Raw genomic sequence first — 26,163 nt, forward strand, 5'->3', positions numbered from 1 at the left:
TAACCATATGAAGTATTCTTTATTCACTTTATAGATAAATTAACACGGATATGTACATCACAAAAAATCTCTACAGTGAAGACTAACGATACAAACACAGGAGTGACCTTTACCGCTAAACCAAACAACCAAGACGATGGTTACCTTTGAAACCAAATTACATATATTGCATATTTTGCAGATACCCCCGCCCCAAAACTCTCCCAGTGAGCTTCAGCTTAAAAAATATAAAGTTAAATAAATAGAATTTCTCAACACATAAAATTGCATTCAATATTTTCTTTTTTTCCCGCTGTTGTTATTATTGTTGTTCATACATGTACACAGGATAACTTCTGTCTTTTATCTAACTGGATATACGGAAGTTTCTGTAGTAGGGAACAATGGTTTTTAGTATTGTGCAAAGCTGTATTTGCCAAACGCCACGTCTCTGATTTTTCTTCTTGAAACATTTCACATGCTCAAAACTCAACATACTTAGGACTGAAATCATTTGGCAGGAGCACGGCGAGTCTCGTCGATGTCGTTAATGCCAAATGTTGTCACCACAGCTGTCCACGCCCAGCCATGAAAACTACAGAGAACACTAACAATGATGCAAGGTAACATTTAGGTCTGAAATGTCTCAAAGAAAACATTGAAGTCTCGCGTAACACTTAGAACGGTTAAATAGATCATATCACTACAAATTCTGATAAAATTTGCTGCAGAGCAACAAACTCATTACAATACACTTGGTGCAGAGAAGAAAAGGTAATTCTTTTTTTTTTGTCTTCAAAGGAGAACTCTCATCTTAGTGTTCCTTTAAACAGATAGGGATTACATGTGGAGGTCACCACAGTTCCAACAAAGCACACATCAATTCGCTGCTGCTTACAGGTAAACAAACAAAAACAGAGAGGTCTCGGTTCAAGAGGAAGGTAGACCATACTATCGCATCATGCTCTGTTATTTTCTTTTTAAGCTCTTAGTAAGGGGGTTCGTGTGTCCGCTCGGTTTGTTTGATTTCTGTATTTTCCACTTAGATACGGTTTGCCTTGTTCGCTCCGACTGACAAGGTGTCAGTTGGGGCGGCAGACTCCACATAAGGGGTCTGTCTGTAGCTCTAGGGTGTCGCATGCCCCTCCCCGGCATGCTTGGAGTCTTTAGCCCAGGCGCTGTGTGAAGTTCTCTGGAAACAGTCCTTTCTGAGCAGAGGCGCCACGCTGCAGCCAGTCACTCTCCCGAATGCCAGTGAGCCAGCCAGCATCCTGCAGACACAGGGAGTCAGTATAAGCTAGTTGCTCTAAAGACCCCAAACTAATAGAGTCATGGCACACTTCGCCATGAGTTCACCATAGTAAAATGAAAATTGCTGGTGTTCTTTTAACTGATGCACCTACAGTCTTGCAAATGACAAGCAATGTAGTACAAGACTCAGAAGTGGGATTGGCATACCTGATCTTCCACCAGCTCTGTAGGAATAACAAGAACTATGTCTCCTCTCTTCAACTCAAGCTCATCTGGGTTTGCAGCATCAAAGTCATGCATGGTTTCAACCTGCAAGAAAGGAGCCCAAAGTATGAGTGTATGTATGCATTTTGAAGTTGCCAAATGATCAGTTATATCCCTGTACTGCCTAAAATGTAGAACATCTTTAGTGTCAGGTTTAAGTCAGACAGACTAGTGCTTCTATGATTAGAACGTTTTTAGGTCTGGGTAATCGGGCAATATAACTGCATATCAGAGATGATTGATAAGTAAGCTTTAAAGGTTCTAACTGCCATGTTAGGAAAGAAAAGTAATGTACCAGAAAACTCATGTGTAGCATTCTGAAGTTTCTCCAGCTTCTAGTGGTCTAAAACTACATTCATAAAGGTAAAGGTGCATGTGTTTGTCACTGTACAGTGTGGACTGTACAGTGAAATGTGTCCTCCGCATTTAACCCATCTGGTAGTGAACACACACTCACATGTGTTAGGGGCAGTGAGTACACACACACACCCAGAGCGGTGGGCAGCCAACTCCAGCGCCCGGGGAGCAGAGAGGGTAAAGGGCCTTGCTCAAGGGCCCAACAGTTGCAGCTTGCCAAGCCTGGGAATCGAACCCCCAACCCTGTTATCAATATCCCAGCGCTCTAACCGCTGAGCCACCACTGCCCCCATAGCCACTGAGAGCTCGCTATAATCCAACTGAGAGTCTCCACTTTCCCAACTAAAAGCACTAAAAAGACTTAAAGATTCCAGGGTGGGTCCCATGTTGAAGAAGCCACCAGTGGACAGCAACTATAGGTCATAGGTATCTCCCTTTTCACCCTCAAAAAGTCTTGAAATTTGGCAATTTCTGAATTTTTTTTTTATTTATTAGGAACTAACTCTAGGACAAACTGGTATTCCACAAGGCTCTGTACTTGGTCCTTTTTATCTTTTACCTTTGTACTTGCTCACTAGGTGATACCTTCTCCTGAGTTTTCCTATCACTATGCAGATTACACTTATCAATTATTATTATATTATTATTTTACTTTTGGCCATTAGGCCCTTGCAGATGATTCAGAATGCAGAACTCAAGCTCAAGCAAGTTGGATGGACAATGTTGATGTACAGCCATTTTCAGATCTCTCCAGAGATTCTCTATTGGCTTCAGTTCCGGGCTGTGGCAGGGCCGGGATGTTCACAGAGTTTGAAATAGGGTTATTGTTGTTGTTGTTGTTGTTTTATAACCCCGGCTTGAGATGCTGAGCGCTGTCCTCTATATCCTGACTATTCTTCCAGTCCCAGGCATAAAAAAAATCATCCCCACAACATGATGCTGGCCACCACCGTGTTTGACTGTAGAAATGGTATTAATGAGACTGTGCTCAGTGCCTGGCTTCCTTAAAACACACCATAGGGAACTGTGGTCACATGAGAGTCTGAGAGCCATTTAGTTATTTTTTTAAAAACTTCCAAAACTTCTAAAACTTATTGAGAAATGCTCCCATTTGGACCTTTATTGGTTGAGTTCTGCTGTGGTGGCTGTTCTTCTTCAAGGTTTACCTCTCTGCCAAATAACTCATTCATATATTATTCAAAGTGACCATTAGGTTCTTGATTATCTGTCTGACCAAGGGCATTTGTTCCTGATTGCTAAGTTTGGTCTAGGAAGACAGCTGGAGTCAAAATTCTTTCTTTTGAGAATGATAGAGGTTACTATTCTCTTGGGCACTTTCAGTGCTGCAGGATTTTTGTGTTCCTTCCCAGAACCTGTCGACAGGAAATACTATTATCCTCTTTATCCCTTTGGTCTATTCACATTTTCTGAGTGGATAACAAGGCACTTTTGTCTGTTGATGGGAGTGTCTACTAAATGGCATAAACGTAAAGCATGTGGGGTCATATATAATCGATAACCCTGATTCTTAATGAAGAATTTATTGTGCTAATAGTAGTTCCTTTTGTGAACCACTGATGTCAGAATCCATATCCAGATTTATTTCATGCTGATATGAATGCCAAAACAGGTGTAGCACACTACTAAAGTGTACCTAATAAAAACTCTGTTTGTACATTGTTTCTTTAAACTTACCTTGTACATGAAGCCTGAAGGCATGCCAGAGGAGGGGATGTCTTTGGCTGTTTGGCTGTCCGATGTCACACCATTACCACTAGGCGCTGTTGGAGATGCAATGTCGCAGTCACGGTCATCATCGCCCTCATTGCTGGAGGCAGGCTCAATTACAACAGAAGGAATAGGCATCTTTTCCTGAGGCGGGACAACAGACAAGAGCTCATCACCAGGTAATCTTTCACTAACTGAGAAATACTTACTAAACACATTTCAGTGAAAATCGAAGTCATAAAATCAAGCAAATAAAAACGTAAATATGTTTTTAATAAAAAAAAAAAAAAAACACTGGTTGTATAATTAAAAAATAGACAGTGCCATACACTAACCAGTAGCATATTTTTCATCTTTATGTTAGTCTGGGGTACTAATATAAACAAGGGGGTTCACATTTGATGTCTACCAAGTATGACCTTGGCTGAATATCTACCTCCTTTTCCACACTGTTTGCTGCACCCTCCTTACTGGTTTCATCAACTGGTTTGACCACTACTTTACCAGCCTCATCTTCTGGCTTGGTCTCTACAGTACCAGCCTCATCTTCTGGCTTGGTCTCTACAGTACCAGCCTCATCTTCTGGCTTGGTCTCTACAGTACCAGCCTCATCTTCTGGTTTGGTGTCTACTGTACCAGCCTCATCTTCTGGCTTGGTGTCTACTTTACCAGCCTCATCTTCTGGTTTGGTGTCTACTGTACCAGCCTCATCTTCTGGCTTGGTGTCTACTGTACCAGCCTCATCTTCTGGTTTGGTGTCTACTGTACCAGCCTCATCTTCTGGCTTGGTGTCTACTGTACCAGCCTCATCTTCTGGTTTGGTCTCTACTGTACCGCTCACATCCTCTGGTTTGGTCTCTACGGTCTAAAAGACGCATCCAGGTATGAGAGCCAGCACATGAACAATCACTAACAGCCACTCATTTGGATGGATCGCTGCAGAGCAGCACATGGGAGAGTACTCGGCATGAGTCACAATGAAGGGAGCAGGGATCAGTTTAACTGCTGTGGTTGAAACTGTCCTCTATGAGGAGATGAGTGTCAGTTTAGTGGCAAACTGACTGGAGTTTCACCAACAGGCAAGTCATTTGAGTTGGGAAAGGTTCACTAGGCTTACAATGAAGGGTTCTGGGAGTACAGATGTCATGGTAGTTAGGGTATCTTACTCTTAGGCACAGTGGTCATCTGCTTGGAAGTGTGTTACGCTTTCTGACTGTTGCTGTACTACTGCCAAACATTAACTTCATGATCTACTCTTACTCCTAACCAGATGGTGGCTTGTAGGATCACTCTCTTCTCTTAATTCTTCAGTGAACATCTTACTACACATGCTATCAAGTCATGAATTTATTATTTGTATTTCAGGTGTATTGAAATAAATGTTATTACTTTATTTTTTAATCAGATTGTATCCCAAATAGTTAAGATTCCAAGAAAAGCTGCTCATCTAAGGGTACATGTAAGGCTTGAACAACATCAGCTGAATGACCATGTCCGTCATGAACAACAACAAATGAATAAACTAGCCGCACAAGCTTACATCACAATGATTATCAGATTTGAACAACTCTCAGCTGTTCAAGATTAAGGGAGAAGGTGAAAAAAAGGCCAGATGTAATAATTGCTGGCAGTAACTTCCAATTCCACGAGTATCTAATAGTAAAAGCACAGTATTCCAGTCTGGGTGTTGAATCAGATTATCTGTGTGTTTTGTGCCACTTAATCCTGGAGCACATATGTTTAGTTCATCGGTTCCTCTATTTGGAGTTTTAGATTTTATGTTTCTGTATAGGAAAATATGCTTCAGATTAAGTCCTTTTTCAGCAGACACTTCCTTACACGCCTTATACCTGCACTATGTTACCAAATTCTACTTTGAAACTAATCAACAAAAATGTAACAAAATAATTCTGAAATTCAGAATTCTAAATGTCTAAATCTTAACACTGAATGATAGAGAACAGTTTATTACAATGCCATGAGAATGGGGTCACCATAGACACCAAAAGGGTCATCAGTGTCAGCAAATAATTATCAGATGAATAAGAATCAGAAATTGCCAATTGCTATAGATGGCGTCTCATTAATTGACCTCATTTCTGTCCTAGGTCTTTTTCATTGAACTTGTCCTTGTGGTGTCATGGCTCAAATAATTAGGGTCATATGCACCAAGGATAACTCCCCAAAAAAGAAAATTACATAACCAATATAAAATGAAAAACACAGTGAAAAATATGAAAATATAGAAAGACACGCCACCATACGAATGTGCTTCAGTAAACTCAGAAAACTCATGTGGGTGTTGTGCCCACTGAAAGTTTTAACATAAACTTTAAACAAGGTTTTCTGAGCTATGTTGAACAATGCCACAATCACAGAAAGAATGTTCTATAGTCTCCATCCACAAACATAGCATCCATATACACAAGTTATTCAAATCAAGTATTGCAAAGAAAATAAAAGACACATTTTATATGAAAGAACACCAGTTATAGAAAACATGGGTATTCACATTAGTTGGCTACTATATACTCTGTCTCTAGTCTATTCTGAAGCCGTAAGAAATTAAATTTTTTAGAAAATTCTAGAAACTAGAAACATTTACACCCCGACACACTGTAAAACAGTAACTTATGTAACAAGAAAAGTGTGGGAGAGTGACATTTTATATGGCTCTCTTATATTATGGGTTATAACATAGGGGCTGGAAGGTTGTATCTTGAAATAAAATTAAGAAAAATCCTTTTTTTTTTTTTAATTATTTCAGCAACCATAAATAATTTTTTAAATTCTTTTTCCACTATTTTATGGTTGAATATTTTTTGTATACAAGGTACTTGAACAACTACCACTAGAAAGTCAATCAAAAAAAGTACAGTTGTGAAATGTTTTTTGGTTGCACAAATTAAAATCTATGCAGGGGGTGTGGAATACTTTCCAAAAGTTAATTTATACAAAAAAGGTAGGTTTGACTTCATGCTGAGACAGTGTACAGAGCAGACAACACAGATAAAACATTGACGTTTTCTCAGCATTAATGAAGTGTTCTTTCCTAAACACTGGAATAACACTAGTGATAGTAATAGTAATAATAGTACTGAGATTCAGTGTTAGGTAGTTACCGGAGTCTCTTCAATAGGAGACTCTTTGTCTTCTGCAGAAGCCTACACACAAAAACAATGTGAATTATCATTCCATGCACACAGTCAGCAGGAGCAAAATTAAAGGTGTTGGTATTCTTAAATAACAAATCTCTGTAGTTTAAAAATGTTTCAGATAAAAAATAATTTGTTGAAAATGGCCAAAAACTAAACTACTTCTACATATTGTGTTCATTCTGTACATAACACACTGGCATTCAGCTTTATGGCATGGAATAATTTTATGTTTGTTCTTAATTTTCACCAGTCAAATTCAGGATAGAATAAATATGGTTAATGATTCTCCCTCTCAAAAAAAAACTCTTTATTATGATTATATGAATTATAATAAATTGTTAAAAGGGAAATCTGATTTCAAGTTGAGGATGTTCAAAATATCTACATAAATATTTGAGGTGTAAAACAATTCTGAGTGGTTTGATGTGAAAGGGTGCTGATAAGATGGTGGTGATAAGAACCTCATGATGTCTACAGCGGAAATACAGTGGCATGCAAAGGTTTAGCACCCCTGGTGAAAATTCCTTGCATGCACTGCGCTTTTGAGGTTTATCAACAAAATCCACAGATTTTAGAAGATATCTAGGTCAGGGGACTGTGATGGCCATAGAAAAACCTTCAGCTTAAACTTGATTAAGTCCATTATGTATTTGGGATGTATTTAGGATCATTATCCTGCTGTAGAAGCCATTCTCTTTTTATCTTACAGTGTGAATTTGCTGGTGTTTAAATGAATCCATTCCTCCTTCTACCAGTGAAAACAATGATCGATCCACACCCCTGCTAAACAGTTGGAGAGGTGATCTTTTTATTGCCATAGCAGAATCCATTAGGCCCGAACCACATCATAAAACTATCATAATGTTTTAGGCATTAAGCAAATTATGTGTAACCGTTTTATGTAGCAGCTTCCATGATGTAGGTTTTTGAGGCCATAAGGTTCCTATCACCACCACTGTAAACAGTTCTGACTGTAGGTTTCTTTATAACAGAACATTTCACATCAAACCACTCTTTTGATTTTGCTCAAATATTTATACAGGCATTTTGAAAAATCTTGAAAAAACACTTGAATTGGGTACCAAAAAAAGAGCAAAAGCTTGGAGAATTGCATGTATACAGTAGTGGGGTTGTTGTTAGATTTAGGGAAGTATTACCAAAGCCTCTGTAGGCAGCTCCTCTCCTGCTTCTGCCACTGGAGAAGATTCCTAAATACAGCAAAAAACAGAAACCTCACACTGCTATGTTTCGTATCTACACATTCTCAATAGACAGAATCTGGGCCCTGTTTCGAAAAGGCCTCTAAGTGTTAAGATTTTTAACCAGATTTACAAAAAAACCTCTGTAGGAATGCTCCACAGCACAGAGGATTTGCACAAACCAAGCTCATATGAGGCAGCGCTACATATGACTTGAACTTCTCTTATGCCATTCATGACATAAGCTATATTTACCGGAGCCTCTGGGACTTGCTCTTTCTCTGTGACATCAGTTGGGGTTGTCTACACATAAAAGGAGGTCAAAGACTGATTTGTTTTTCACTGACCCTATATATACACGTTTACACTTATACAGATATGGAGGCACAAGTGTACCTAAGGCAAACTGGGACCAAAATACAACAATGTTAAGCAAATGCACCAGTAAAGTAACTGTCATTACTTAGAAAATGTCGTTTTTCCTAATGGTTTAAGGACGTTTTCACACCAAAGCTTTTTCTGGACTTTTTCTGGTCTGGTTGCTCTGGGAGTTCGGGACGGTTGTTAAAGTGTGAAAGCTTTTTTGAGCCTGGAAGCAGCCCTGGTCCTCCTAAAAGTAGGTGGTTTGGGGTTTACTTCAAAAAGACTCTAGTGTGGTCTGCTGCACGTTTGGAAGCTATCCGCATTTGGGGTTGCGTGACTGGTTTATTTTATCATCAGACTGCTTTGACTTATCGCCTGCATGGCTAAAGAGCCGCTACTACCAGAACATGTCCTTGTTTGCAGGCGTTCCTGCACAGTGAAATGCTCTGACTCCAGAAAGTGCTGTTCGTTGCTGCTTCAGTGTTTGTATCCAAGGAAAATTGATAAACGGATGAACTTAGGTGTTCAAAATTCCGCAAATGATCTGTGGTTTGTATGGACATCTTCTGTGTGACCGCAAACCAGAGATAGCGAGCCCCTTTCCCAAACAAGCCTAGAATCGGCCCTGGGTACAGACTTATGTCTATATATTTAGGAAGTGTGAAAACGCCCTACTAGAACAGAATACCATTTTACAACAGACAATGTGAGATAACACACAAAATAAAGACCAAAAAATGATAAATGAAAAAGCGAGACACATCTCCTTTAAACTGAATTAAATTAAATGAACCAAATTACAAAAAAAAAAAACCAATATATTTCACAGCCATAAAAACATGCAGAAATGAAATGTTGCATATCTGAAATTTTCACTGTCATTCGGGCAGAATGATTCTTAAAAAAAAAAGTGTAACTGGAAGAGTTTTTTTGCTGTAGCTTATCGACTAAAGCAAAGTAATGGGGTTAGAGGGCTCACATAGGCTGTGTGAGGCTGATAAAAGTTAAAAATGCACATACCTCTGTCTGCTCTGCTGTCTCAGTTTCAGCAGCTGCAGGAGACTCCACTGTGCTCTTAATGAGCAGCACACAGAAAAACATCATTAGCTACTGCTCTCAGCACAGCACTGATCAGTATTCCACCAAAGACACACAATAGGGAGCACATTTAAAATGCAAAAAATGTAGTTTATGTCTGACAAAAAGTAAAAAAGCAACAAAACATGAAGATGAACGGGGGATAATACAGCAGCGATGAGGGTAGAACAATGATGCAACCAAAGTAGAAAAAGATGATCACAATGACACAGATGAATTATGATGCTGACGATGAAAGCCAAGATAATGGTGGTGGTGAGAGCATGAAAAAGATAATGATGATGGCGATGATGATGATGATGATAATGATGATGCTGACAAAAATGTAAATCATATCCATGACGATATCACTGCTTTAACTCACAGGAGCTGTCTCTGCAGGTGGGCTGGCAGCAGCAGTAGACTCTGCAGGTTCAGTTGTTGTCTCTGCAGGAGGAGTAGTGACAGGGCCCCCCTCTCCAGCCTCTGCGACTGGGGCAGGGGCCACCTCCCCCTCTGGGGCTGCCTCTGTACTAGCCCCTGCCCCAGCCTCTGCCCCCTCTGGGGCTTCAGCCTCAGGCTTTACATATACACACATGCAGTACAGGAATTAGAAATAGGTATCTGACCACCAATTATTTAGTGATTTGTGCTTTGACTCATTCTGTAGTACATGCTATGTTGCTGGTTTACCCTTGGATAAATATCCTTTTTCTGTAGAATATATAAATACATTGAGACCTCTTGTGCACTTCTGAAGATGTACCTCTCCAAGTTATTGTTATAATGTCTGGTTTTGTTACATGATGTCTGCAATAGTTTCTAATAGATAAATAGATTAAGCCTTAAAGTTAGACTTAAACCAAAATACATCTTTTATAATGTCTTATGATTTCCCATTCATGTTGATTTCCAGAAAGGATCCAATATAATATGCTTTTATTGGCACCGAAACTGATCACGTCAGATATGGGGGTACTTCTCAAAGCAGGATTTCTCAGTTTGGCCAGATAATGGAAAAGGTAAAGGTGAAGAGCTGCAGGACAACTGTATTGGGCAATTGGACAATATTCTCAACTTTTGTAACTGACTCAAGTTTGAGGTACCGTTCATGTACACCCATCTCGTAAATGCGTTATTTCCAACATGACCTAAAGGCAGCATTTGTGTGTGTTTTGCTTTGGTCTGCCATGTGTGCTGTGGCATATGGCTCTGTTCGTCTCCACCCTTGCCCCGCCCAGTCTTTAGTGTTTTTTACCTGTGCTTACTTTGTGGGGCAGTGGTGGCTCAGCGGTTAGAGCGCCAGGATATCGATAACAGGGTTGTGGGTTCGATTCCCGGGCTCGGCAAGCTGCCACTGTTGGGCCCTTGAGCAAGGCCCTTTACCCTCTCTGCTCCCAGGGCGCTGGAGTTGGCTGCCCACCGCTCTGGGTGTGTGTGTGTACTCACTGCCCCTAACACATGTGTGTGTGTGAGTGTGTGTTCACTACCAGATGGGTTAAATGCGGAGGACACATTTCGCTGTACAGTGTACACTGTACAGTGACAAATACGTGCACCTTTTTTAGTCCTGCCCTCTCGTTATCCTCACCAGGTGTCTCAGGTTGTCTGTTCAGTATTTGTACCCCTGTGCTTTGTCTTGCACTTGGAGCCTGTCTCCTTGTCTGCTATGTTACAACTTTGGGCTTTGTTACAAGTTTTCTGGCTAAATTAGGAAGTCCAACTTTGTGAAGTACCCTCCCAGACATGCACTTTCAGAAGCACACACACATTCTCCCACAGAGTTGCAGCATTACATATTTTTCTCAAATAGATGTTTAGGTCAAGACAAACAGGTTTAAATGATGAATTGTATAGTTAAGTATCTACGTTCTTGCCATTATCTCCAGGCATCAAATGGCATGCATATGTGACTGTTAAGGCCATTGAAATAAACAACATGAACAAAAGGAAACTTAAATTAAGAATACCATTGATTAAAAACTTTAATTTAGTTCTGATTATGCTTCTAGAAATGAAGTCTATGTTTAGTAGAAAAAGCAAGGTGCTTTACCAAGGGAACACCTTTAACATGTGGAAATGGGTCCTTATTAACCAGAGTGGATATTAATGGAGCAAAGAACTGGTTGAGTTATTTATACTGTGCCATTTGCCATTTTGTCTAAACAGTGTTGCATATTAAATTTGCATGTATGATGTCACCTGACTATTAGTCCATACATGCTTTTCTGACTTTAAAATAAAAAAAACAATATAATAAGTATAAGAGAATGAATCCTATATATTTTTGTTTTGTGATCACATACTGCTGAGTTTGGGAACACATTTATAGGTTTATTTACATAAAATAACGCAGTAACTCACCGTTTTATTAAAGTCTGCCATAAAAGCTGGTGCTGAAGCATCCGTCTTTGGAAGCGATGGGAGGGAATACGAAAACAAAGCAAGGTTACAACACAAGAAAGTCTTATGACATCTTAAACATGCATCATTGACATTAAGGTTAGTTGTCAAGGTTAGACATGTTCAAAATAGTTTCTAGAGAGAGAAATATTTTGACGGGATCATTCAGGAAAAGGTATTAGTGAGGATCATTTCAGCTTGATAACTTAGACTGTGTTTTATACTGTTCAGTTCAGGTTAACTCTAATAATAATGCCATAATACTTTACAATGTTAATTATTAAGCTTTCATTTTTTTAAAAGCAGAGCAGTTAAACAATAACTGAGTGTTTGTTGGACAATGCAACGATATAATTTAATAGTTAATCTAAATAATTCAGAAACACCTCAACAGCAGTTGGTATGAAGTCCTAGTTGACTCTATATGCTTAATCAACACATCTCATTTCCTAGTTACCTGTGCAAATCCATTAAAAGCTTTGTTGGACACCTAAACCAAATCAAAGAAAGGGTTAGCATGTGGTCCCTCAAAACACTTGCATTGTATGAGTAAAAAAGAGAGTGGAATTGCTATTTGAAATAACAGAACCAGCAAACATTCAATGCAAGCACAGGAGAGAGGGGAGCAGAGGACTAGGGTCTGTAGACTGTGGGGATTCCGGGGTCCAAAAGGATTTGTAGCAGGAAATTGGTGCTTTATCTGCGGGCAGGAAAAGTGGGTGGGGTCTCTCACTGTGGTCTACTCTATGCTACACTACACAGGGGGAGGAATTCAGGTACCTCGTCCTTCTCTGTATCTATTTCTTGGTACAACTTTCCATATCTCCGATTCGCAACCTCATCTTCAGACAGGTCAGAGTTCTCTGGCTCTTTAGGACCGGTTGGGTTTTCTGCAGATGTAGCCTTTGGATTGGGAATGTCGTTTTGAACCGTAAAGGAAGCAAACTGGTCCTGAGCCTGGCCACTTTCACCGGGCCAGCCTGCAATGAAGTCGCCTTGGCCATCAGAGGAGAAGAAGCCACTGCTGCCACTCACCTCCTGCCAGGAACCTTTACTGGAGCTCTCTGGATCAGTATCTTGGGGAGGAAAGGCTGCCCACTGGGCAAACCCATTAGACTGTTCGGCAGAGTCAGTCTCTTCCCTACCTGCTTCCTCAGTGCTTGCAGACTCCCAGCCCCCTGCCCATCCTTGGTTGCTCTCACTGGCAAAAGGATCTTGGGTTGCCTGACTGGAAAAGGGGTCTTGGTTTGTGCTACTGGCAAAAGGGTCTTGGATAGTTTCACTGGCAAAAAGATCCTGGGGAGCCTCACTGACAAAAGGATCTTGGGATGTATCACTGGAAAAGGGGTCTTGGTTTGTGTCACTTGCAAAAAGATCTTGTGTGACCTCACTTGCAAAAGGGTCTTGCGTAGCCTCACTTGCAAACAGGTCTTGTGTAGTCTCATTTGCAAAAGGATCTTGTGTAGTCTCATTTGCAAAAGGGTCTTGTGTGGCCTCACTTGCAAAAGGGTCTTGTGTGGCCTCACTTGCAAAAGGGTCTTGTGTGGCCTCACTTGCAAAAGGGTCTTGTGTGGTTTCACTTGTAAAAGGGTCTTGTGTGGCCTCACTTGCAAAAGGGTCTTGTGTGGTTTCACTTGTAAAAGGGTCTTGAGTGGCCTCAACTGCAAAAGGCTCTTCAATAGCCTCATTTGCAAAAGGGTCTTGGTTACTGTCACTGGCAAAAAGATCTTGGTTAGTCTCACTGGCAAAAAGGTCTGGGGTGACTTCATTAGCAAAAGGATCTCTTGCCCACCCTCCTGCATCTGCTGTTTGGGATACAAATGGATCTGAAGTAAAACCAGCTGTCTGGCCCTCTGTGCTTGAACATGAAGGGCCAAAGAGATCACCCCCCGATGTAACAAATGGGACACTGGCATCTATGTTTGACAGCTCAGAGGCACCTGTCTCTGATTGCCCAAACTGATCTTTTTCTGAGTTGGCAAATGGGTCATTCCCAGTTCCAAATGGATCGCCTCCTGATGAGGCAAAGGGATCATTCCCAAATGGGTCACTCTCTGAAGTGCTGAACGGGTCTGAGCTCAGAGTGGATTCTGAAATAGTTAACAACGAATTGTCTACCTTCTCAAAACCCTGCTTTTCAGGCTCTGTAACTCCAATAGGTTTATCTGGCTCTGTCATATCTGGCTGGTCCCAGTTAACTGAAAATGCATTGCTTCCAGAGTCTACACCAGCTGGGCGTCTCTCTTCTGAGAGGGCTGAAGCTGTATCTGTTACTCCCCAGTCCGCAAAACCATCTTGGACCGCACTGCTACTAGTGACATTCTGATTTGATACTGCATTTGAGCCCTCATTCTCTGCAGCCTCAAGCTCATCATCGGCACTGACCCATCCTCCATTTTGACCTGGTGCATCCCCCCACTCTTCAGCAGTCTCATAATCAGATCCTGACCCATCCACGTCTGCCTGACCTGATAAATACCATTTGGAACCATCTCCCTCATCCTGTTCTGTATACAGTCCCTGTCCACTATCCTCTGTGATCTCTGGTACCTCCTGCCCGAACTCATTTGTGAATATGATTCCTGGCATGGCCGGTTCAGTTCCTCTCTCTTCTAACCCTGCAGTTGTCTCTCCCGTTCCCCACCCTGCCCACTCAGGCTGATCTGTGGCCCAGCCTGCTTCTGTGCCCTTCTGACACTGCTGTTGCTTGGCCTCATCAACCCCCACAGCACAGGGATCACAGTCTGGGTTTGGCTCTGGGTTGTGTTCCGTATCCCAGCTCCTAACCTCGTCTGTGGCTGCTGCTTCTTGGGCCACTGCTCCTGTGGGCCAGCCTTCCGCAGGAGGCCAGCCCTGGCTGTCGGTTGAAGGCTGTACACCTCCTGAATCTTCAGCACTGGCTCCAGCAGCAGAGCCAAAGTCAGCTGTCCAGTTGGCAGTAAAGCCAGCATCAGAAGCCTGGTCAGAGAAGACATTTAGAAAGGGATTACTGTCTAAATAAGCGTTGTCTGTGGCCATTGTACAAACAGATCCTCCAGAGTCTGCCTGGAGACCAATGGAGAGGTTAAGTAGAAGACACATTATTATATACACATAAAAAGGGAATTACAGTTAGTGCAAGAATGTCTACCATTATGTGTATGGCTGTAGAAACTGCTAAGAAAATTGCATTATGACTGCTTTAAGTACCAATAAACAGCAATTAACAGACTGTTACGGCACACAATGATAAGCACTTGCTCATTGCTCTGTGACTCATGCACGTATAGAGCAGCATTCAGTTGTTACTTACAGGTTGGGCCTCAGTATTTGCCTGTAAAACAGGGAAGTCTGTGTCAATCTCTTCCAATAAATTAAGGTACAGAAAAAAAACACACACTGGTTTACATGGACAAATATGTGTCCTTATAGACTCGTATATGTACTGGAATTGCTTGAAATGAGTGTATGAGACTAAGACCAGAGCTTGGTCTTTGTTTCTTTTGGCACCACGAGAGAGGAATTCCAACATGATTTTACTTGTTAAAACACAATTTATTGTAATAAACATGGAATTCAGAATAAAAATGAAAAAGCTCTCTCACCGTCCAAAGATCCCAAGGTAGCGCCTGCGGAAGAGGAAATCAATTAGACATAATTAGAGATCTGCATTATTTGTTAATTATAGACGAAATTCATCAGTTGTTGCCACTGACTGAGTATAAGAGGTAGATAAGTACCTGAGATGCAGGCGATTGGGTTTGACCAATGGGTGTATCACTGTCTGGTTTGAAAGGATCAAAGTCCAAGTCCAGAAGAGATTCTCCAGGCCTCTCATTCGGCTGGAGAAACACAATCAGAGGGAAATGAGCACGGTGCAGCTACAAGAACATTTCACAGGAGCATTCCAAAATATCAAGCCCTTTACAATGTGCAATCACCTGTGGTGAAGTGACACTGATCTCAGGAAAGCCTCCATCAAATAGGTTGATGATTTGCTCCTGTGCCACCTCCCTGGTCGGAGTGACTTTAGGAGGAGGAGGCTTCGGAGGTCCCATCTTCAGCTGAAAATGACATGTCATGGGCATATCCACTTAATAAAAGATCATCCAACTTCTGGCTCATGTATCATTTCTACACTTCTCTATGCATGTTAAGTCTACAATGAAGATCATTAATATCTAAGCGTCCACCTGTTACTGCTACATCTATCAAATGTTGTCTAAGCAACAGATGACTACATTTTAAGGGCTGCAGGCTATAGGGACACTTACATCTTCACTCTGTACCAGGCAGAACAGAAATAAAACAAACATGATTAGGAGAGACTCACTATGCGAATATCAGTGTAAATGGAGAGTTTCGACTAACCTTAAACTAAAATTGTCAATAGAATGATAATGTCATGTAAGATTATTGTAATTTGGCCATGTTCTTATTAAGTATAAAAAAGGCTGCATTTCTTTTAGTTTTACAGAAATAAAAATATCCATTAAAGTTACCATTCTACTTCTAATACATGCAGACTGTTGATGTGTGGTGTTGAGTAAGAATTCTGGGCCCCACATTTGATGTTGTTAGGGTTTTTCTTCAGTGGTTATAAAGGGCACATTAAAGGGGCTCCAAGACCCACCTGTGAAGGTGATTTGGGTCGAGGAGGACCAGGTGAAGTAGGCCTTAGCGTGTGATTGGGACTGGCAGCAGGGCTTTCCTCTGGACTCTCATCTTCAGGAGGCGTCGGAGTCCTGGCCAGGCGCAGGGGGCCCGAGTCACTGCATTAAAAAGTAGTCCACTGTTAACCACAGCTTTTATTATGTGTGAAAGTGCTGACTAAATTGAATTGGAATGTAATTGATTATAATGTACTTGTATGATAAATAATGAATGTAGTTAGTTAGAACATAATTATAAACAATTATAATTAATAATAAACTATGTGCTTTTTGGCCCAAATATAAGCTTGGTGTACTGTTTATATCGTCTATATTCCACCAGATGTCCCTCTGTCAAATATTTTGTTCAATGGATTTTCAAAACCAATTAAATTTATATCAAAATAATCTAACTGGATATAACTGTGGAAAAAGCTGGATTTCATGACACATTTAGACGCTATCTGAAGAACTGTCTCCAGATCAAATCGTTGTGTGGGCAGAGATTTACACCCTTAGATATTGCATAGAATTACATTTTTAATGTTCTCTTTTTTCAGTAGATGACATGTATTTCATTCATCATAGCAGAGAAACAGGCAAAGTATTCTGTATAAAAACATGTTTCACTTAGTGTTCATACATACTATTCAGCCACAGCACAATATACAACTAACCACTTCAACACTATCTGAATTTGCTGCTTGCTTCTGCCACAGTAACACACTGTAAACAAGCAATCTACACTACAGGTCCAGGCTAAAGACCCAAAATTTTCTATGATACACCACCTACCTTCTCTGACCTCTATAGCAGAAAGACAAATAAAGCCATAATATATGAACATTGGGTTTCCATGGAGAAATAGAAAATGTTAAATATTTTGTTTAAAAAAAAGACCCTTCACAACATTTCTTGATCTGTCCAGAAAAATGTAGGTTTAGACAGTTTTATTAAGGAGAGTACACAATCTGTTCAGCTAGATATAGAGCATAAGGACTAACCTGGGTGCTCCTTGGATGGTGAACATTTTGTCTGAGTGCTGCTCGGCGAGTTTGTTCATCACCTCATACAGTTTGTGACAGAGCTAGTGAAACAAATGAGCAACAAAAGGGAAAAGACAATTATGAGGGAATTTCTGGTGTAAACAGGGTCTAAGAGATTCAACCATTTGCAGATTTTACCTTTAACTCATAATTGAGCTCAACTGATCCATTTAGCATTTTTGTGTTCAGTTTATACACTGTATGAGTCATTAATAAATGCATGATGACTTCCAAACTTTTGAACAGTACAGCATTTTCATTTTAGGATGCAAAGCATGTGATCATTGTAACACAACAGTTGTCCAGCAGGAGGCAGCACAGAGCATGTTTGACACTCTTGACAACATCAAAATGGAGGAGCATCAAAATGACTCAGTGTACCCCAGCCCAGATTATACAGGCTATTATCCTGACCACACTGCTCCATCTAAACAAGACTTAAGAGAGTGAACTAGAGTATGAACACATGCACTCTCACCACAAGCACACACACACACACACACACACACACATACATTTAGCCTTAAATCCCCTCTGTCTGCACTGCCATTATGTCTACATGCAGAAAAGCCATAATAGGTATGACAGATACAGAGAGAGAGAGAGAGAGAGAGACACAGATAGAGGGATAGAGGGATGGTTAAAGCTGTGTCTATGCTCTGGCGTCCTGGCAGGCTTTGGCCATGCACTGATGCCCACGGCATGGACGCCCACTGTGCTACTGCTAAAATAAGCACAATAGGCCACACACACTCGCCAGAGCTACATCATGACGAGCAGTGCTAATACTGTGGCTGCCTAAGTGACAGGTGAACTGACCAAAGAGTGTGTTCCGCACAAAAGGGCTTAAATATGCAGATCAGTTTAAAACCTAATGACATGTAATTAACAACAAAGCCTTGAGGTCTTGCATTTCTACACAGTGAGGAAAATGCCAGTAAACCACACTGTTTGTATGATAATTAAAGGGCCCCATTTGCCAAAACCCTTTAAAATAAGAGTCATCAAATCATATATGTGAACACTGTTTATGTTCTGTGCATTGACCATACTGTTCACTCGCTACTCTGTACAGTCCATATAGAGAAACCAAGCTGTAAAACCAGCCGGTTTCGAATTTATTGATTTGTAATTTTACACACAATAACCAACACAACCTACAGAAATTCACAACCACAAATTCATTACTTTATTATTAAGTTATAAAAGAGTGTTTTAGCCCAGACTGCTTTTTGAAGAAAGCACAGTACAGGGTCCATACTGAACCTTTGCCCTACTTATTTTGGCTTAATGAGACACTATTTTATTGAATAGCAATGAAAAAACTGCTACATACATGTCATAATGGACTAATGTGAATATTTTATAATGCACAGAAAATCTAGGATATGAGCCCTTTAATGGTAGACTGAGAGTACCTATGATGTACAGTTCATTACCCACTGATAAAAAAAAAAAACATAATGGCAATGATGTCTTGTCAGATGAATGTCATATATATGGATGGGTCTCTGCCTTTTGACTGTATTAATGTGTAACATACAGCGCGCTAATGGATAATAACACATCCTCTAACGCCCTTTAAAATTCTACACGAGAGGAGCTTAGTTCAGGTCGGTTTCTTGGCTGATGGGAACTAGGCAACCTTAAGAGCAAATGTACTGTTCTGAACTGTGTCCGTTTCCTTTTGTTCATGGAGATATCAGCAGATGGGCAGCATTGTTGGAGAGTTAAATAGGCCATAAATATCTCCTCCAGGCTCACTGATGCCTGCACTGCAATTTAGTTTAACTCGCACATGCCAGAATGCTGGCCTTTCATTTCTAATAGTCAGCTGCAGAAACCAGCTGAGAGGAAGATGACACTGAGCCGGCAGATTCAGGCTCTGAACAGTCTCTGTCTCCAAGGAGAACAGACTCTCAAAGCAAGGCATGTTTTTTTTTTTCACCGCATGAAAGCAGTGCTTGTCAAACATCTGCCTATGAACTCAGCTTTCTTATCTGATATGGTAATGAGCAGGTTTGCACGCTTCTGAGTGGATTATTGGACATGATAATATGGAAATGTAAAGGATTCATAAGTGGCATTTTATGGAAACAGTGCAATTTTAGTTTTCATTCTAAATCCATCAATTACATAGTTTAGTTTGGGTATTTTTTTGTAAAAAGTGGACACATTTTTTAAAAGTAGGTTTTATAGAAATACTGACACTTTTACAACTTCCAAATTAATGTTGCACTGTTAACTGTTTCCACATTCTACAGATCAATTTAATACAACAAAATATATAAATAAAACTGTGTAATAATTTACCTAACCTTGAATTTTGTTTACCACCCTGTTACAATTACTTATTTAGCCATAAAAATAATGCTTTGTCACATTAAGTGTCGTGATAAAGAGTAAGTGACATAGTTTGAGTCTTCACATAGGCTGATCATCTGTGCTTTTTAATACAACACTGATTATTTGTGGTTTCCTTCATCCTTGATCACATCTAGCCTAACATGTCTACCCCAATGTATAATGTTAGAGAACCAAAGTTTTGGGAGATAACGGGAGTCCGGGGCCAAGCTGAACCTGAAATCACATTCCCCTCAGTAACAAGGTGAGGCTGTAATTCTTATTATTTTAAAAATGGGGTATTTTGTGTCAAATTGGGTAAGAATAAGTTGAAAGTGAAAGTGAAATTATAGAGGACTGAGTGAAGTGTGAGCTTATGACTCAATTTGGCACTGATTTCATTGAATGAGTTGTTTTTGCAAAATGGACAAATAGCTGTCAGTTGAGAGTAGGGATAGGGATAGTATGAACAAATGATTACAGGGCACAAAAGTTGCCCTGGCATTTAATGTTTGATTGCCGCCATTTGTCTGCTTTGAAAAATGACTGTGGGTCCTTTACATTTACATATTATATGATATCTAATATTCTATGTAGGAGACTTTACATTCACATGAGTGTAATTACATCACCACCGTGTAACAGAACCATCTCTCAGCCGTTATGGTCATAGCAGTGATCACAGTAGGTCTAGGTTTAGCAGTGAGCTCACCACATAACATGATACCTGTCTGAGAGTCAGATCTAAGTGGGAGTCCCAAAGCTGTACTCTTATATTCCCTACACACTGAGCACAGGATGTGGGCGAAGGAAACCGCAGTTCATTAAAAACCTTTATTCGGAACGTCCTGCAAGGTCATCATCAAACACAAAGCAACAGGCGCTCTTGACTGTGACTGCGAAAGAACATTTTCACTCCCTGTGGTTTGGAACAACCCTTAAAATGACTAAACACCCTGCGCAGTCCACTTCACAGGGAACTACTAGGATTGCACCATTAGTTGCGCTTTACATGTACATCTAGAAAAAGTCTTGAGTATAAAATGTTGCAGCCACTTCATAACTCCACTTATTGCCATTTGAAAACTCAAGGAGCTTCTGCCTTTTTACATTTAGTGAACATATCAAGATGAATGGACCAGCAGACCAGAGGTTTTTGTTTTTTCAAGGTACATTAACAGATGCCAAGGATGTTTTGTCCCTCCCCTGATAAAGTGAGTATTATAGAACTACAACCTTGTCCTATGACAGCATGATAGTGTGACTTACAAAGGAGATTTCCCTGTGGAATTTGGCCTCCAGGCTGCTGACGCTCTTGAAAGTGTTCACATAAAACCCCACTCGACTGTAAAGACAAAAGAACAAGTATATTAGAATACACACAACATGTATGTTTCATTTCACAAAATATAAAAATACAAATGTAAATCAGCATTATGTGAGAATTGCTGTTTCTTGCTCATGGGCTCCCCCCAGCAGTTGGAGAGTGTAATTGACAATCTTCCCCTGCAGTTAATACAAATCCCCCTCTTGGATACACTGTTCACATGTACTGTTGACAATCTAAAGAATCACAATGATCTGACACAGCTAAGTAATGTTACAGGGTTTTACACAAATATGACTATATTATAAGGTCTACGGAGCATTAAGCAGTTCTTTTGAGAGGTTCACGCTCCAACATAGCTACATAGTGGCAATGACAGAGATGCTATTCTTCCCATTAAAATCAGTGGAGCATCAAAACGTTTTTGAAGCTGTTATTTTACACTAAATGCTACATAATGTTGCTGTAATAAAAGTTGACAGACATTGACACTTCTTCTTCAATAAGGAAAAAAGAGGGCTGGCTAATGTGCACTATAAAAGATGAAAAACGTAATGCAAGGAGTTGAAATGGTAATGAAGTAATATACTAATTGTAAACATAATAAGTAAGGTCAGTTGTATTTCCCATTTTGAGAAAAGCTAGCCCAAAAACATCATGTTAAAAAAACGATTTGTGATTGGCTATTTGCACATTAGTCAGCTGGCCTTGTCAAAACAGACAGCTCTTTGCCATATTTAACATCAACCTTAAATCAACACTAAAATGTGTTTCTGATACCAGTAATCCGGTACTCTAGCAGGCAGGGGAAACTAACATTAACCAGAACTATCATGCTTCACATCTCCTTCCCACCACCACCAGCTATTAACAACCGAGAACACTCAGAGCTACCCCCGAGACCCTTCCTACTATGTTTCGCTGGTAAATAGGTCACAGTCTGAAAGATGAATGCCTTATTCATGCTGACTCCAAGGGATGAAACACACCAGACTCTCTGATGACTCGAGACTAGAAGCAACATAGCAAGTTCCCTAATACCAATTTCAGTAAATTCACTATTGGCACCTAGACTGTATAAGCAAGTATAACCTGAGCAGATTCCTAACTGGTTCACTATTTCAAATCCTTGCAGCTCCTTGTACGTTCTCGCTTCAATTCCTAATCATGCGTAACTGTTGCGGTCAGGGAAGCGCTTTTGCTCCCTGAAGGCAAACACGGAGAGGATGAGGAAAAGTTTCTTCCCACAAGCAATTCACACTCTGAACCATGACAGCAACTAGGATTGCCCCACACACACACATTACATCAAATACAGGACATCTCACATCATGTGAGCAAGTAGTAGTCAAAGCCTTTCTCTACTAGTTGACTTTAAATGAAATTATTTTGATTTTATAAATGACAGATTAGTTTAATAGTACTTACTAAATCATTCATAGTAGATACTGAATCATTCACAGTAGTTCCTAAATCATTAAAAGCAGTTACTGATTCATTAATAGTAATTACTGAATCATTCTTAGTAGTTAGCAAATCATTAAAAGTAGTTCCTATATCAGTCATCATAATTACCAAAGCTTTAAAAATCATTCATAGTAGATAGACTGTAATATTCATAGTAGATAGACTGTAATATTCATAGTAGATACTGATTCATACATGAATAATTTATAGTAGTTACCAAATCATTAAAATTTACTGAATCATTCATAGTAGATAATGAATCATATACAGTAGGTACCAAAACATTAATAGTAGTGACCAAATAATTAAAAGAAGCAGTTACTGAATCCCTCACAGTAGATACAGCATCATACATTGTAGTTCCCAAATCATTAAAAGGTAGGTACTAAATCATTTATAGTAGTTACCGAATCACAATAGTTATTGAATCTTATTAATGGTTAGAAAATACAGATACTGAATCCGTCATCATATTTACCAATTAATTAAAAGCAGTTACTGAATCATTCATATTGGTTAACAAATTAATTCATAGTAGATACTGAATCATAAAGAGTAGATACTTATACACAGTAGTTACCAAATCCTTAAAAGTAGTTACAGAATGATTCATAGTAGTTTCCTAATCATAATATCCGGAGTTTAGGGGTTAGAAAATGAGACTGTGAAGCTTACAGTGGAGAGTGTTAATACTCCACCCCGCCCCGTTCTCTCCAGGTCTAAGCAGGACTGAGCAGGGCTAGAGGCACTGTAAGGCCACACATGATTGGACAGATTATGTAAGCAGACTGCTGCTCCTTTAGTGAGCACCCAGACGTGATCAGCTCTGCACTGTACTCGACATACATCTAACGAAACCCTGCGCTTACCACAGCTCATTTTACTAAGAAGCATGCAAAACCTGCAGTGCATGATGTGAAAATGTGTCACCATGAAGACAATTAATACTTTTCATTAAAACGGACTAAAAAATGGGATAAACAAAAAAATATATAAATACCATCCACCTTCCATTTCACAAGACCAACTAAGTCTTGAATTTGAAAGATGATGAACAACATGAATAACACCAACCATATATTAAACATTATCACTTAAAATACATGCCTCACTATAAATCGTACACATATATATATATATATATATATATATATATATATATATATATATAGTATATCGTACACACAAACATTCATACATATATATATATATATATATATATATATATATATATATATATATATATATATATATACACACAATTAGACCTATGTAATGTTTAATAAGAGCTCTGCAGAATCAGAATCAATTACAAAACATCAAACTGAATCTTCTTCTATATTATCTCTGCCTTAATCCAAACAGTTTCTGGTCAGTTTTACGCAAGATAACTAATCCAGCAATTTTCAAGTCATAAAATAAGCCATATCTACCATTATGAGAGACGGATGGACCGCTTCAGCACTGCTACACACCATTACCACATGCCTCTCAGCACATACATCACACATACGAATACCAAACCACTACAACAATCACACTCCTACTACAGCAGACTGATGTTAACATCACAGCCCAGTCTACATCAGCATATCTCAGCAGCATACCTGTCCTCCGTTATTGTGATGCTGTCGTGAGTGTGCAGCTGCCATGTCACACAGCTGACTGCGCGACTCTACGACTGTAGGGAGTTATTCTCACTGTACTGCACTCCGGGGAGAACAGCAGGCCAAATGAATTCAATAGTATTGATAGAGGCAGCAGGCTGACAGACTGTTATATTGTCACGTCCGTGTCATACCCAGCATGGGAATGGCCTGGGGTGCAGTGGAGTGTACTGAAAATACACTTATGTAACAGTCAGGCAGCTGATGACTGACTGAGCCTTTTTAATGTAAATATTTCACTGCAGTAAAAAAGAGGTTTAACAATGGGTTAAGATGTGCAAATGCAAATCATTGTCTGCTGATGTGTGCCATACGGATCCTCACACACCACACATTTGAGCTTTGTCTCTGTGGCAGGCAGTGGAGATAACATTCAGTGTGGTTGTGTCTTTCGTTGCGGCTTAATTAAAACTTTTTATCTTTTGTTGTATGGGATGATGGGAGAGATTAAGTATTAATGACAATGCAGCAAAAGCAGAAATAAATCAACCCATTTTCATGCAGTATGCTGAATTATGATGTAGTTGTTCCAACTGAATATTATCACAAACAATATTTAACACAAAAAATCATTTAACACTTTAAAAAGTACGTGGGTGTAGGCACCTGCTCATTTGTTGATTCTTCTGTTAAGGGTATTAAAAAGAGTTTATCCTGCTTTTGTTGGAGTAACTGTCTCTACTGTCCAGGGGACATGGCTTTCTACTAGATTCTGTATTTGACTGAATTTAATAGCAAAAAGTCAGGATGATGGATGATCACCACCGCACCTCACCCCCAACTCCCAAACTCATCAAAAAAGTACTGGATGGAGCACCAACCATCATTCCAGAGAACACTGTTCCACTGCTCCACAGCTCAATGCTGGGGACTTTATAACCCTCTATTCCACTCTTGGCATTAGGCATGGTGCCAATAGGTTTATGTTTATCTGCTCCATCTCCAGCGCTATCTATTTATCTATTCTGTTGCTACTATGTCTCTACAGGGACTTGACAAGCTGTGTGTGTGCATTTGCCCATCTGTGTCAGCAGATAGTAGCTGAATGCATTCATTTGGACATATAGTCTACAAATGTAAACAAAACATGCTATTCTTTTCAACTAACTAATAAACTGCTTGTCAATGAATAATGTAGAAAACCTGCTCTACAAACATTTCTGTTGAGGAAAAAATATCATGACTTATGCCACTTACAACAGTCCCAAACTGCACCCTCTTACACTAAACAGCATACAAACAATAGTGCTCCACCCTCAGCAGTTAATATTCCTAAGGGTAGTAGGTAAAGTATGGAGCATACGGTTTAGGATGCAACAAAACAAACACAAACAGCATGGAGGAGAGATGGACTGGACTGAGGGGGAGATGAGTTTTTTTAATGGGAATGTTGGGATTGGCTGAGATACAAGGGGTTTTATTCCATTTCTAAACCCTGATCAAAAGTTGTAGTGAGCTGACGCTGAAGAGTTAAGTCTAATTAAGACCATCTCTCAAATGTGAAGCTTCAAATTTTACCACCAGGTTCTGTTCAAAGACTCCCAAAGACAACAATTATGTTGCTCAATAATAGGGTTTTTGTAAGATTCATTAAAAGCAGGGGGTTGTTTTATTACTAGTACACAGTCTGCAAAGCAATTATCTCCTTGAGGGACAATAACAACCGAATGAATTTATAACAATTATGATCAGTATACAATCAAAGCCATCCCAACTGAGCAAATATTCGTTTAAAGTCCCATTTTCACTCATGAAAAAAAAGATGACTCACCTGTCCCACAGAGTGGGCAGCTCATCTTGCAGATCTATGTTCAGATCATCAAACACCCTCTGGGCCTTTTTCAAGTCTTCCTCTGCCTGTGTGAAAAAATAAATGGAAAATCAGGTCCTCATTTTGCAGCTC

General features: G+C 39.8%; 1 protein-coding gene across 6 annotated transcripts in view; it reads right to left on the reverse strand.

Moving 5' to 3' along the window:
* amph (amphiphysin) overlaps positions 1 to 26,163 on the reverse strand; it is a 50,083-nt gene continuing 23,920 nt past the window's right edge. Inside the window, exons 7-26 of one of the 6 annotated variants that reach the window (XM_072688157.1) lie at positions 26,032 to 26,117; positions 21,069 to 21,144; positions 17,415 to 17,497; positions 16,392 to 16,530; positions 15,700 to 15,822; positions 15,499 to 15,600; positions 15,364 to 15,387; positions 15,072 to 15,092; positions 14,567 to 14,737; positions 12,237 to 12,269; positions 11,741 to 11,785; positions 9,762 to 9,956; positions 9,320 to 9,373; positions 8,192 to 8,239; positions 7,895 to 7,945; positions 6,702 to 6,743; positions 4,016 to 4,444; positions 3,547 to 3,723; positions 1,438 to 1,539; positions 1 to 1,250 (exon numbers count right to left, since the gene is read on the reverse strand). In XM_072688157.1, the coding sequence (XP_072544258.1) occupies positions 1,146 to 1,250; positions 1,438 to 1,539; positions 3,547 to 3,723; positions 4,016 to 4,444; positions 6,702 to 6,743; positions 7,895 to 7,945; positions 8,192 to 8,239; positions 9,320 to 9,373; positions 9,762 to 9,956; positions 11,741 to 11,785; positions 12,237 to 12,269; positions 14,567 to 14,737; positions 15,072 to 15,092; positions 15,364 to 15,387; positions 15,499 to 15,600; positions 15,700 to 15,822; positions 16,392 to 16,530; positions 17,415 to 17,497; positions 21,069 to 21,144; positions 26,032 to 26,117 (2,106 nt within the window). In that variant the 3' untranslated portion in view covers positions 1 to 1,145. The remainder of the gene's footprint in view (positions 1,251 to 1,437; positions 1,540 to 3,546; positions 3,724 to 4,015; positions 4,445 to 6,701; positions 6,744 to 7,894; positions 7,946 to 8,191; positions 8,240 to 9,319; positions 9,374 to 9,761; positions 9,957 to 11,740; positions 11,786 to 12,236; positions 12,270 to 14,566; positions 14,738 to 15,071; positions 15,093 to 15,363; positions 15,388 to 15,498; positions 15,601 to 15,699; positions 15,823 to 16,391; positions 16,531 to 17,414; positions 17,498 to 21,068; positions 21,145 to 26,031; positions 26,118 to 26,163) is intronic. The other 5 variants (XM_072688159.1, XM_072688158.1, XM_072688161.1 and 2 more) reach the window with 5 other exon arrangements.

This window comes from Salminus brasiliensis, chromosome 9 (assembly GCF_030463535.1).
Source record: "Salminus brasiliensis chromosome 9, fSalBra1.hap2, whole genome shotgun sequence".
NCBI classification, from domain to species: Eukaryota; Metazoa; Chordata; class Actinopteri; order Characiformes; family Bryconidae; genus Salminus; species Salminus brasiliensis.